Source organism: Lepisma saccharinum, unplaced genomic scaffold, assembly GCF_977018435.1.
Source record: "Lepisma saccharinum unplaced genomic scaffold, izLepSacc3.1 HAP1_SCAFFOLD_945, whole genome shotgun sequence".
Lineage (NCBI taxonomy): Eukaryota > Metazoa > Arthropoda > Insecta > Zygentoma > Lepismatidae > Lepisma > Lepisma saccharinum.
Window position 1 is genome coordinate 19513 of NW_028143598.1, and position 14127 is coordinate 33639.

The 14127-nt window shown below is 37.9% G+C and overlaps 1 protein-coding gene across 1 annotated transcript; it reads left to right on the forward strand.

The window, feature by feature from the left end:
- The first annotated feature begins 850 nt into the window (after positions 1-850).
- LOC145983441 (INO80 complex subunit B-like) lies at positions 851-13168 on the forward strand. Its single transcript, XM_083116545.1, has 5 exons — positions 851-938; positions 5755-5881; positions 9752-9852; positions 11515-11687; positions 12930-13168. Exons 2-5 carry the CDS (start codon positions 5776-5778, stop codon positions 13075-13077), a joined length of 528 nt encoding a protein of 175 aa, XP_082972671.1. The 5' UTR covers positions 851-938; positions 5755-5775; the 3' UTR covers positions 13078-13168.
- The last annotated feature ends 959 nt before the right edge of the window (positions 13169-14127 follow it).

Consider the following 14127-nt stretch of genomic DNA (forward strand, 5'->3'; position numbering starts at 1 on the left):
GTCGTTACTGTTGAATCAAAATAGGGCTCATTAAATGGTTTGCTTTTACCTTCAAAGTTTACAATCAAAGGAAGAAACGTTTGAGGATATCTGGTTCTTGCAAACTCTAAAGCTTCACCTTTTTCCTTATCTGTTAAATCAATTCCTGTGGGTTTTTCTTTTGGATGTAATAAGAAGGCGAAGAAATGAGCTTGAGAAACAGCCATATCGTAGCGATTACTGAATTTGGAGATCACCTGCTTGTCTTTTATTTGGATTTCATGTACTATCAAGTAAGACAGAGTGATGACTGAGTTGTGGTTTCTTTGAAGTTTTGCAAGATGCACACCTAACAGAAAATGGTATCCTCGAGATAAGTGTGGAATTGGTGTTCCCCAATGAATTCTAACATAGAATGACAAATGAAAATATATAATTATTTTTCCAACTTACATTTTAAAAAAAATGGAATCTGGAAATTGACCAGCATGGAGCTTTGATCTTGATAACATGAAAACTGCAAGGAATATTCACACTTTTTTCTTTAGCAGTGCAGCTAAGTCTAATTTCAGAATGAGCTCCATGTTTATATTTTCATCCTCACATTTCTCTAAAGCAGTGCATATTGCCACCAGTGGACAACTATCAGCATCTAATCATAACCATTCCATCACAGCACTGGCTTTCTAAAGGTTTAAAGAGGTTACGTCTTCAAAAACAACCACAGTTGTTCTATATGCATATATTTGTTACATATGATAATGCTCTTTTGTTGTAGTGTCAACGATGGATCAGAAAAGGGCAAGACAACTCCAACAAAACCGGGAGAGAAGGGGCCCAATAGCACTTCACCTAAGAGTGCTTCCAAGAATAAGAAGAAGGGAAAAGGAAAAGACAGTGGAACATCCAGTGATGAAGAACGATGGTTGGATGCAATTCAGTCAGGGAAATTGGAGGAGGTGAGATTTCTTCCATGATGAAAGCATATATTGGATTATAGTTTCATAAAAACATAATTCATTGTTTACTTTGAAAAATTATTTTCCTGTAGTTTACGGTTATTACAAGCATAAGAAAACAGTTTTTCATTGTGACATTTCAGGAGAACACACACTCCCTTCATCAGACATTTATTTTAAAGATGGTGGCTTACTCTATTTGTGGAAAAGAAAACTTCATACTGGATCTCTGTTAACATTTTCATTATTTAATTTATTCCAGTGTTCTTCTGCAATGAACGAAGCTTCTCAGACATTCACCCTTCTCTTTTTAATCAAATTAAAATGCAAGAAATGCATACATACAAGAAAAACTATTACTTTGATAATTAGAAACATTGCATATCCCATACTCACTTATTAATAAAAATAAAACAGTGGTTCGGATCCCACTTTAAAATGTAGGTCCAGTCCCGATTAGCCTTTCTATGCATAAAGTGGACTTAAAATAACAAAATCAACAATTATACTCTTTCTTTCTTTCTCTCTCTACCATACTGGTTAGTTACATTTCGAAACGTATTGTAAAATACAAAAACTTTTTGTACTTACGATTTCGTGAGTATCTGGTTTTCCAAGTAACAACGTTTAGAGAACAACTGTTCCCTTCTTCAGGTTCTTAAGTTACATAAGCTATCCAAAATGCACCATAGCCACATCAATTCTTTTCTTCCAAAATTCCAGGAAAAAGGAAACAGGTTTGGTTATTAATATAGGAAATATTGGAATCCATACTAAAACCATTTAAAACTTCCAAGGCCTTTGTTGTTGTTATAAACACGGTATAAAACCATCTCAGGCTAAGAGAACCTTTCCTCATTAAAAAGATAAAATTATAAAACACAACCTCCTATTTTACTCCCTCGAACTGGCTCTAGGATGCCTCCTCAACGAATGCAGGAAGTTGTCCGCGTGCCGGACATAATGTGGGGAGAGCACGACAAAGATATAAGGGAGGGAGTTCCTAGGACAGGGCTCTCGGACAGTGGCGAAGCGTGACATTTTTACGTAGTAGTCGCAAGATTTGCCAAACATCAGGATCATTCTTTCAACGGAGAGGGAGGGGGGGGGGGCACAATTTTTCTCTGCGATGAACACCAAGGGCACTGCCCAGTTCAATGTAAAAGCTCATATCACAGACCTTACGACTACAAAAGAGACATAATTCTATCCGATCCGACGAGAATGATTAAATATGATGGAAACTGAAATGCAAACACCTCAATTGTTGCGTTCAAAGGTAAGAAGAACCTTTATGGTTCACAATCAGTTGTTGTTTTGATAATGAAAAGCATATTCATATCATTCAATGTCTGCTTTTCCTCATAACAAGTGGAAATAGCAGACATTCGAGTGGTGTGCCCAGGATTTTCTAAGAGGGGGTTGGGTTATGTGTACTTTTTAGTAGTCATTCCTGAAGTCCTAATTTTACCATCTTCTCCTGCCTTTTCTTTCTTCTTTTTTTGCAAAGAATATTGAGCCTAAGCAGAATTATGTTCCTCACCACCCCTCCTTGATGACTCCAAACAAACCCTGCTGCGGCTGTAAACATGGGGATGGGGGCTGAAAAAAGGGCCTGTTATGACCCAGAACTTCAAGAGTGGGATAAAGTACAGGTCTTTGGACCTGTCTGCCTGTTTGGAAGCGTTCAGTTGTTCTCGGCATCAGCAGAGACCAGAGAGATTCGCACCATTCTGCGATGAGCTGGGCTGACGAACACCATTGCCTTCAATAGAAAACTTGGCGGGAGGGTTCGGCACGAGGGGTAGTACTGGGGCCTCATTTCGATGTGCTAATATTAGCGAATCTCTTGCATATTTTGAGCTGTTTCATGCTGTCGCTTGGCTCATTTTGCACAAATATGCGAGTATTCTGACTTATTATTTTTACTGCTTTTCTAAAATATATAAAATGCAATATTTTCATTATTTTGCCTGGTCATCGCCGCATCTCCCGATGACCGGATGCTTCGCCTCTGCACTCAGAGCATATCATTGAGGAAGGACATGAAATTGGAAAATGGGAGGTAATTTGGGAAGAAAGTAAACTAATTACGAGGAACATATGTGAGGCTTCCTATATTTGCAAAGGAAGGGAAAATAAATTAAACAGGGATGAAGGAAACGTGGATGAAATATGGATAGGGATGTTTAAAAAATGGGAAAAGCGGGAGTATAAGAAGATAGGTTTCCGTATCACCCCAGACGTATTACGCGAGGCTCAAAAAATACATGACTTCAAGTTCGATATGACGTGACGTAAGCGGGTAGGGTAAATGTAGGGGAAGTAAGCAAGGAGAAAGCGGCACGCTGACAACTTCCTGCATTCGTTGAGGAGGCATCCCACAGTCAGTACGAGGGAGTAAAATAGGAGGTCGCATTTTATCTTTTTAATGAGGAAGGGGTTCTTTTAGGCTGAGATGGTTTTATACCATGTTTATAACAACAACAAAGGCCTTGGAAGTTTTAAAGGGTTTTAGTATGGATTTCAATTTTTCCTATATGAATAACCAAACCTATATCCTTGTTCCTGGAATTTTGGGAGAAAAGAATTGATGTGGCTATGGTGCATTTTGGATAGCCTATGTAACTTAGAACCTGAAGAAGGGAACAGTTGTTCTCGAAACGTCGTTAATTGGAAAACCAGATACTCACGAAATCGTAAGTACAAAAAGTTTTTGTATTTTAGAATACGTTTTGAATTGAAATCAGTGAGTAATTTGCACAACTAATTATGGATTGATGCTTAGTTTCAATTTGACTGTTATGACATTTTTTTGGCTTGAGTTATGTATGCTGTATAATTTTTATATGATGGAACAGGAACATATTTGTATTTTGTTTTTGAGGAAGATTAATGAATGGTGAATTTATGAAATAGGTGAAGCAACTAACTGAGCGAAACATTCATAAATTATGCAAGGTTTGAATCTGTTCTCTTTTACTTGGCATGCTACGCAAACAACTCCGCAGCTGTCCTTATGGCCTGGCACATTAATTGGTGGACTCAAAACCACACCACAATTCTTTGTGAATGTCTGCCTTTTATCAATTTCATCTCATCATCATTCATCCTCATCATTGCAGGAGCAGAAAAGAGACAAAGTCTATTTTTGACCCTTTACACTGTATGGGGGGGGGGGGTCTTATCTACTTAAAGTAAGTGAAATACTAGTGCAGCTCTGCCATTCTTATATTGGTCAAGCTGTACACTTTTTGACAAATGGATTTTGATTTTAAAATATTTAATGCAGTTTTTTTCTTGTACAGGGTGCGGCAGCGTTCATAGCTTATTTTGGCTTGCGTAGTACAATGATGTAATGTATGAATGCATTCCATCTCGTGCAGCATTCGTGTACTAATGAGGTGCCATTTCGATTGTTAGAGTGAGATGGATCGGTGGAGTGTACAGCATCGTGCCTTTGTTGTGGAAAGTTATTTCAAGAATAATGACTGTAATTGCTACCCAGCGTCTATTTAGGCAACATTTCAACGTGGGAGGTCATGGGAAAGTTCCAGATAGACGGACCATTCTGAGGTGGGTTAGTGCATTTCGATTAACGGCCACTGCGTGTAATCGTAAACCAGGAAGAAGCGAAAGAACTGTGTGGACACCAGAAGCCGTGGAAAATGTTCGTGCTGCAATATTGCGTAGCCCAAAAAAATCTGCTTGCCGACATTCGCTAAATTGGCAAATGTCAGATCGCTCATTCAGGGGAATATTGCATGAAGATCTCCATTTTCACCCATATAAGCTGCAGATTGTGCAGGAAATTAAGCCACGCGATTGGGTTTCACGAGAAACATTCTGCTTAACGATGCGTGATCTCCTTCGCCAAAATCCCGAAATGTTGGACACCATCATGATGTCAGATGAAGCTCATTTTGAGTTATGTGGTTCAGTGAATAAACAGAATTTGCGTTATTGGAGTGATGTAAACCCGCATGAACTGCACATCAAGCCATTGCATAGTTCTCGTGTCACAGTGTGGTGTGGAATTGCTTCGTTCGGGATTATTGGCCCTTATTTGTTCGAGAATGACATCGGTCAGGCTGTAACTGTCACGAGTGAACACTACCTAATTATGCTGCAAGACTTCGTTCTTCCTCAACTAGGGATGTTGAATGTGGATATGGAACAATTATGGTTTCAACAAGACGGTGCAACCTCGCATACAACCAGAATTTGCATGGCTTTTTTGCGACAGACATTCCCAGGAAGAGTAATTTCCCGTTTCGGTGACATCTCCTGGCCGCCACGGTCACCCGATCTGTCATGTACCTACTTTTTCCTTTGGGGGTACCTGAAGCAAGAAGTTTTCCGAACACGTTGTGCCACCATTCCTGAGTTGAAGGGCCGCATAAGAACCGCTGTCGGCAATATCCCAGGGAATATGTTACGACGAGTTATGGAAAGCTTCCAACGTCGCCTGGATGAATGTATTGTGCAGAGGGGGCATCATTTGAGAGGGGTTATATTCAAACATTAATCCACCCAATTGGACAATGACTTACACTTTATCAAATGGCATACCTTTAACTATTAATTGACATAATAACTAATAAATAAAATGCATTTACTTCCTCATGGTGTGCTATTAATATCCTACTATGAACGCTGCCGCACCCTTTAGTACAATGTTAAAAGTGCAAGTTGTTTGTTATCTGAATAATAGAAAAATTCCATCAAATCTTTATCTCAGCACTTAACTTCATTATTGAATTTCCGATGTGAATACCTATTGTAATTTTTTTTTCTTTCTTTACTAATGTGTTAGGTGGATGATGAGCTGAAGAAGATGAAGGATCCAAAGTTGATGACAGCAAGGCAAAGGGCAATGTTTGAGAAGAAGACTGAGAAAGAACCTAGCCCGGGAGGGGAACAGTTAATGGCCCTACCTTCAGGTAAATGCCTGCAGATCCATTTCAAGTGTTTACTGCAGTTAGAACATGACAGCCAGATTTTGCGGAAATACTCCCAGGGATGTTACAAAGAAATATAGTAATAATAATTACACTGATTAACAAAAAAATAATTTCGGCGGATATCTTGGTATCCAACATGCGTTCTAAGACAATTGAAACATGCTGATTCAAAATATGCAAACCATTTGTCTGTAACACCCACCATTCTTGAGATATACAACATCAACCATTTATATATGTTTAACATTGTATCAAAGCAAACAACTCACAGACATAGGTTTCACTAGAGCACTTTTTGCTACATAGAGTACTATTGAACATGGCTTTAGCTAAGAAAATAATGCAAATGCATCACATGACACATATACTATATAGTAACAGCTAGTTGAAGGTATAATACATATATAAAATACATACATATAGAAAATACTTCCTTAATTTAAGGTGTTTGGTTTGAATTTCTTGGCTGTAGAGTTGCGTTTGTGCTGAGCATTTGGCATGTCGTGCTGAAGCGTCCAACAGTAGTCTGCCTACATTGCTGCACTCCATCGACACTGATAGCGTGATTCCATCACCGAGATGTCCTGAAGAAAATGTTCACCATGTTCGTCGCTGACTGAACCTAGGTTCTCGGGGAAGAAGTCAAGATGTGAGTTGAGGAGATGAATTTTGAGGGACATGTTGCAACCCAGCTGTCTTCTGTACGCACTAATGCACTTCTGCAGAACATTCACATAGTCAGCAGATTTATAATTTCCAAGGAAATTGGCTACAACTGACTTGAATGCCACCCATGCATCTCTTTCAGTGCCATCCACTAAGTCTTGGAAGTGGCTGTCAGCAATGATCTTCCTTATTTGTGGACCTATGAACACACCTTCTTTCACTTTCGCATAACTCAACTCCAGAAACTTGTTGCACAGGTACCGAAAAGCCTCCGAGTCGTTATCTAGTGCCTTCACGAAATTCTTCATGAGTCCCAGCTTCAAATGAAGCGGTGGCAAGATAACTTTTTCACTCTCAACCAACGGCACACGAAAGACGTTTTTACTTCATGGCTGCATTCTATTTCTGATCAGCCAATTCTTCTTTATGTAGTGGGGTGTCAGGGGTGCTCCTTCCACATAGTGCACCCAATAGTCAACCTCACTTCCACATAGTACACCCTGGACTGCAGACTAACGAGGCTCTGGCGACTGGCCCCATGGCCAGTATAATTTTGTTTGTGTTGTCCTGTGTTTTTCCTTATTTGTGCTGAGTGCTCCTTTACAGCATCAGCTTTTAACGAAAGTCAGAAGATTTTAATATTTTATATTCTATGCTTTTAGTTATGCAACGTTAGAGTTGTTATTTGTAACGATAAGGGGCTGGACCCCGAATAATGTGACGGGTGCAAAATAGCATTAGTGCTGACGCACCCAAAATTTTAAATTCACATTCAAATTCAATTCTTTATGTAGTGCTGCTTCCTATCTCTGCTCTCCCACTCGCAGATGAAGCAGCAGTACTTCTTCACCTTCCTTATCCAACCGCGCAAGTTGCGTGCACATGTCAAACATATGAACTGTGGTGCCCACGACTTACCACTACGTACCTTCGAATCAAAGTATAGTTCATATGCTTTCTTCAGAAACTGTGTAAAAGTTTTTCGATGGGATTTCTGTTAGATAGTTGCACACGTAGCAAAACAGATCTGGTGAATTTATGCAACCTCTGGACGCCATAATCTACTGTCACTCAAAATAAAAAAAAACAAATGAAAGTATAGTAATGCGATGTCGAAAATATCTCGACGTATTACATTAAGTATAACTGTGTTCACAAACGATGAAAAAAATTTCGGTGTTGCACGAAAAATAACTAAAAACGACGATTTTTTTTTTGAGGAACGGTATTCCATGACAAATAAAATTTTGTTGATATCTTCAAAACCTGACGTGATAGTGCAAAACGGTTTTCAGATTTGAAATCAGCATGAAAAACTGCATTAGAAAATGTCAACATCATGTCAGATATCTACGGCTTGTTTATCAGTGTTATTAGTGTACCAGTATATATCTGTATTATGCTTTTGTACAACTGTGTCTTCCTGATGGCATAGTGTGGTAATGTCGTCATCTTATAATCAAGGGGTCCTGGGTTCAATACGTGCTGGAGGCACATAGTGCTTTTTGATTTCACTTTAAACTGTAGGGCTAGTTTTGATTAGCCTATCTGTGCATAAAGTGGACTAAAAAAAAAACAACCTTTTGTTCAACTGTCAGTCAAATTCTGTGTGATGCACAGTCTGGATAAATCAAAATCAGCTTGAGTCAAGTATAGAGTTGGAAGTGGCAGGAAAAATATGACTTTTTTGGGGAAAATCCAGGCTTTTTTCTGCTTTTTCCCCCAACTAACTAACTAACTAACTCTCTAGCCATCTTAAACCCGAAGGTTCATGGCTGGGCCTTTCATCTGTCCCTATCCTGAGGACCGTGTCACTAGGTGGCAGGACTGGTAGGGAAGGGAGGTTGTGTATGTGCAGTTTGCCTCCAAGGTGCCAGTCAGTCAGTCAGTGAGGTGAATCGTGGCATTCACAGTGTCAGGTGCCACAAAGGAAGTTCAGCGATCCGTGATCCAGTTTTTGACTGCAGAAGGCAACACCATACGCAATTTTTTGATGGGTATCAATGGTGTCTGTTGGTATTTACCGAATGAATAAACGAACGATAAATGTTTACACATGGCAGACAATTTATGGGTTAACTATGGCATATTCATAAAGAAGTATGTTTTAAAAAATTATGAGGTGTACTGGCAACATTGGTCTTTTCTGAGGGCATTATCAGGTGTCCCCAACAAAAAAAGATTTAAAATTTTTTGTACAAAAAATTTACCTGCCTATCTTTTTATAAGGATAGATTTCAAATCTTTTCTTTCATCTGGACACTATTGAATAATATAGCCAGATGTTGGGCACACCTCGAACTGCCCTCCGACATGTCCAATGTTTCCAGTACACCTCATAATTATAAAAAAAAAAATTTATGAATATGCCATAATTAACCCCATAAATAATTTGTAATGCATAAATATTTATCATTATTTTATCAGTTCTTTATATATCCACAGAGACCATTGATACACATTGAAAAGTTTTGCCAGTGACTCCATAGCTGTCTTTTATCCATGTTTGTTTTCATGTACAAAAACTTTTTTACAATCTAGTAAGTTTTCCCCCATACTGAACGTTCATGTACAGCATGATTTTCTAGTTTAATGTTTGAAAAATATCCACTTGGACGAAGTTAATACCCAGTGTAAGATTCATGTCTGCATAACTTTTTGTACAAAAGTTACGTACATTCAAGGTCTCAGTTGCATGACTTTTTGGACACCCTGTAGAAGAAATGGCAAATGTGTCTCTTTTGGCTGATACACCATGTAAAATTATTTAGCTATTTCCAAAATATGACATTACAAACCTCTAAAGTTGTAACTAACACTGCAAGTGAAATTGGTAAAAAGCCAAAAAAGCCAAATTTCCAGTTTCTTCTTCCAAAAGGACGACTTTTTTTTTGCAACTCTAGTCGAGTAACACCAAAGGGACATATTCATTATGTCATGTCACTCAAGTGTGAAGGGTTGCATGTATTTATTGATGTTCATTTTCAAGCAACATCATTCAGATGCCAGGCTAAATGAGAGCATTTGAGGTGTGTGTTTTAAAGATAGGGATATAATCATGCAATTAACCAGTTGATAAAATATCTGCTTTAAAAATATCATTGTGTAAAGATTTGTCAGACATTGAATTGAATGTAAATTCAAGTGCTTGTGTAAAAAAGTTTAATTTTGGGTACATTTCAGGGTACAAAGAGAAGGTGATGACAGAGGAAATGATACAGAAGCGAGCACTGAAATCCCAGAAGAGAAAGCAAATGGCTGAAGAAAAAAGGGAAAAAGATAAGGTTTGGATATTTTATTTATAAATACTGTACCATGCCTGATAGAGTACTGCATGGAACCACTTTCGCACACTCGCATTCGTTTGTCTCTCCCATGCTTGTGCGTTTACAATGGAATATAATTTTAATGTGACAAAACTTGTAGACACACATGTGTAAAATATCCATTCTGGCTGTTTCAACCCACAATCATCTGTTTCATTTTTATATATCACTGTATTGGTAAGATAGACTAAACTACATTTTAACATGGAGATGTTCACTTAAGTTGCAGTTTCACTGTGTCTTTCACTGCATGACCCATATTTGAGGGTTGACTATCACATACACATTACAGTTACACATGTACTACTGGGCTTCGAGCGCTCTCGATTCCGTATGCTATCTGGTGTCGTCCGTGCAAACTATTTGACGCTCGAGCAAAATGCTCTCCCTGCAGCACCCTAATCCCTGAATTAGTTAGAAATCAGAATGTCTTCAAAACTACTTTTTATTTCAGTAGAGACCTAGGTTTGGCATTATTATGAACAATAATTTTCTGTGTTTTGTGCATTAGTGATAAATATTGATCAATCTGAAGATAGCTGAATTAATGAAGTTTTGTACCTTTTGCTGGAGAGCAGTAATATTGGTCAGTATCAAAGATTAAATTTACATTTTAATTGATAACAGCTTGTAACCCGGCGCGGGGCGTTACCCCCACACCCCCTATACGCCTTCATGGCATGGTGCTATGCACAGGGGAGCACTTTACCTTTACCTTTGTAACCACGGTAGCTCAGTCTTTATGGCATCTGACTACCATGCAAGAGGCCAGGGTTTGAACCCTGGCAGGTGAGAACCAGGATTTTTTTTTCTACCTGTTCAAGTGGCTCCGGCACCCACCCAGTGTCGTATAAAGTGGGTTCCTGGAGGAAACTCTGGGAGGTAAAGGTGGCCAGGGATGTGGTGCTGATCACATCACCCCTACCTTCAACCGTGATGAAGAAACTCCAGACCCCCTATACGCCTTCATAGCATGGTGCAAAGCACAGGGGAGCGCTTTGCTTTTTGTAGCAATACCATTAGTCCAGACTTAATTTTGTCAATAAAAATTAAACAGATTCTGTTGTTAATATTAAAATGTTTATTCTAAAGTGGTAAATTGGGATTGAAAGATGGTAAAATTGTAATAACCATGTGCACGTGCTTACACACATTGATGATACTGCCACTTGAACACTTAAGAAAACTGAAAAATGGCTAAATGTTAGACCAAAATTATATTACATTGCAATTTTACAGCATCATTGTAACAAAGGTTCATTCTGAAATATATCTTTATTCATTTATGGTATTATCATGATATTAATACATTTTCCGTTGTTATAAAAATATGCTCATATAATTTAGCTTCAAAATTAATCAAAGCTTTAGCTTCAAAAATAATCAAAGCTCTATTATTTCACACCAGTACTCTCCAATGCCAGTGCCATTTTTATATTAGAGTTTTGCATATATGTAGTAGTATAAATGCTTGAGGAACGAACTGGTCTCAATCCATCCCCAAATTGTTCTTAATTAGCACCAAATGATGTTCTTATTTTTAAAAATGAATTTATAATTAAAACTGTAACGTGTGAATTGCACACTAAATGTTGTTTTATTTCGTCTCAAAATCAACAGAAAAAGACAATGGACAGGTTGCTGAAGAAGCAGGAATCAAAAGCAGCAAAGGCGACCAAACCAAAGATGCCACAGAAGAATGTCCCGCGCATCACGTATCAGAATACAGTGGACTGCATCAGCATCTCCTTACCAGAAGGTGTAGAGTTCTCAATGAAACCACAACAATCTGTGTAAGTACATCTCTTTTTGCAGGGTTATGGAGCTTTCAGACCAAACAGACATGTGACAGGCAACGGGTGATAAGTGGCACGTGCCACTCAGAAATAGATATAAGCTTTCATACTAGAGTGCCAGGACAAGATGCACGTGTCGCTGTTCCTTATGTGCTTATATTTTGTTACCTTGTTTTAGTGGAGCAACCTGTTGTTGTAGCTTGTCACTATGTGTGAAAGCTCCCATACACTTTTGAATAAATAATTCCATTTATGTGTTCTTTCACATTGGAATGAAGCACAGGGGAGCACTTTACCTTTTTTTTTACAATAATATCTAAATAGTCTAATAATAATTTTCTAAAGTAATAATTATTCTATTATTGTAATGGGTTTTATTGCAAAATAATTGCTCATTTATGAAAGACTTATGTCTCATAAAGTTGTATAATGTAACTAAAAAAATGTACTTTATTAATTTCCTTAATGGAGGGTTCCAAGGGCTAAAATATATAATATAATATAAATTTCCAGATTTTGATAGCATCTGAAGACTGGAACTCTACCGTTTAAAATTATATATAACACATGGTATTAACTATCAAGTGACCATGAACAATATTACATTTTATGAAGTAATGTGCATTAGAAAATTTGGAAAAACTATACCTACAGAATTAATTAATGGGAGGAATTCAGCAGATATTGCTTGTAGAGATATAATCTTTTATTGCATTACATTTGTTACAGTTGCATATTCTGTATCAGTATTGATTTTCAATTGTTTACTTTCATTATTTCAATAATATAAACATCATCTCAATGTTAGGAAAACCTGTGCTAAAGTGATAATGAATATTCAGAGATCATAATGTTAAAGTATCATCATCATATATGTACATAACATGAAGTTAACGACAGTTAGGCTAACATTGTGCAGATAGGTAATTGAAACTACCCTTAAGGTACCCCCAAATACTGCACTCACCTACGATTACGGTAGTAAAGGTTCAAAAACAAGAAAAATAATGTACAACAATGTATTTGATTATTATTAATGGTGGCTGTAGTTTTTTGAAGGAACAGGTTTTGCATAGTCCTCTGAACTGCTAGTCAGAAGTAACCTACCGATACAAATAATAGACATTAAGAAATCAATAATACAACTAACCAATACATTTCATGTAATACATGCAATGTTCATAGATTTCTACTTTCACACATACATAATTTTAAATCAAGGCAATTGCATTTTTTCAGGGAAGCACCAAAACCAGTTTTGTGTGGTGTCGAAGGTTGTATCAACATTAAGAGGTATTGTTGTTCACAGACAGGAATTCCATTGTGTAGCCTTGCTTGCTACAAGAAGAACTTACAGATACTGGAAGATTGTGGTAGAGGTAACTAAATCGTCTTTGTGAGTGTTGATATTTATGAATGTATGTATCGATGGATGTATGCGTGTATATAAAGGAAGTGAATGTTAGTGAAATATATGTTTGTGAAGAATATTGCATTTCTTACTTTATTTCTTGATGTTTGTGTACCCTGTCTATTGGCACCAAAGTGGGATTGGACAGTCAAGAACACTTATTATCCTGTTGTAAGTCAATGGGGTAGTTACAACCCAGAAGTGTCCATGACTGTACAACTGTAAAGTGCTTCTGAATATTGAGATGGTTAGCATTCTTGCTTTTGTTGCGAATGGTCCGAGTGTTGATTCCCAGTGCCCCCTTCCCTCCATATTTCAGCATTGACCCAGCATCATGACAATTGGGGAGCTACTTGAAAAGAGGAAGTAGTGGGCTCTGGTCTTGAAACTCTGCACTGACCACGTGCCACCCGATGAAACAGCCTATCCGGCTGTCTATACCCTTTAAAGGACTACTGCGCAATGAAGTTTAGTTCTTTGGTTTAGTACCACTTTTTAGTCCACTCTCGCCAGGAATCAAACCTAGAACAAAGTGACAGTGGTAGCCACTGTGCTATTGTGATGGCCATTAAAATATAGGATTATACTTCGCTTTTATGTTTGGAGATTCAAATTCCAATTGTAACAAATATTATGAGGGCCAGAGTTCAATATTTTACTACATTAGATGCAGGTGAAAATAACCCTCCTTCCTCCCCCACCTCTCTTGCTCTCTCTCGTGCACAAATAAACCTAACCTAAGCAAGATTTTTAAAGGAGGTGTTGAAACTGGTAGAATAGCTTTGTAGTGTTTCGAAAGGTGGAAAAACAATGTCCACCATGGTAATGAAATTCTAAAAATATGGGTTTATCTGGTACACACCAATGAGCTGAGCCAAGTTAGGAGAGGAGAAAAAAATGGAGTAAGCATTGTGATGCCCTGAAAAGGTTCTGGCACAGGAACGTTTTTCATTTGGGGGGATACAAAATTCAGCCTCCCATATACACACACACACTAGTTCACAGGCACGTATGTAGAAACACATT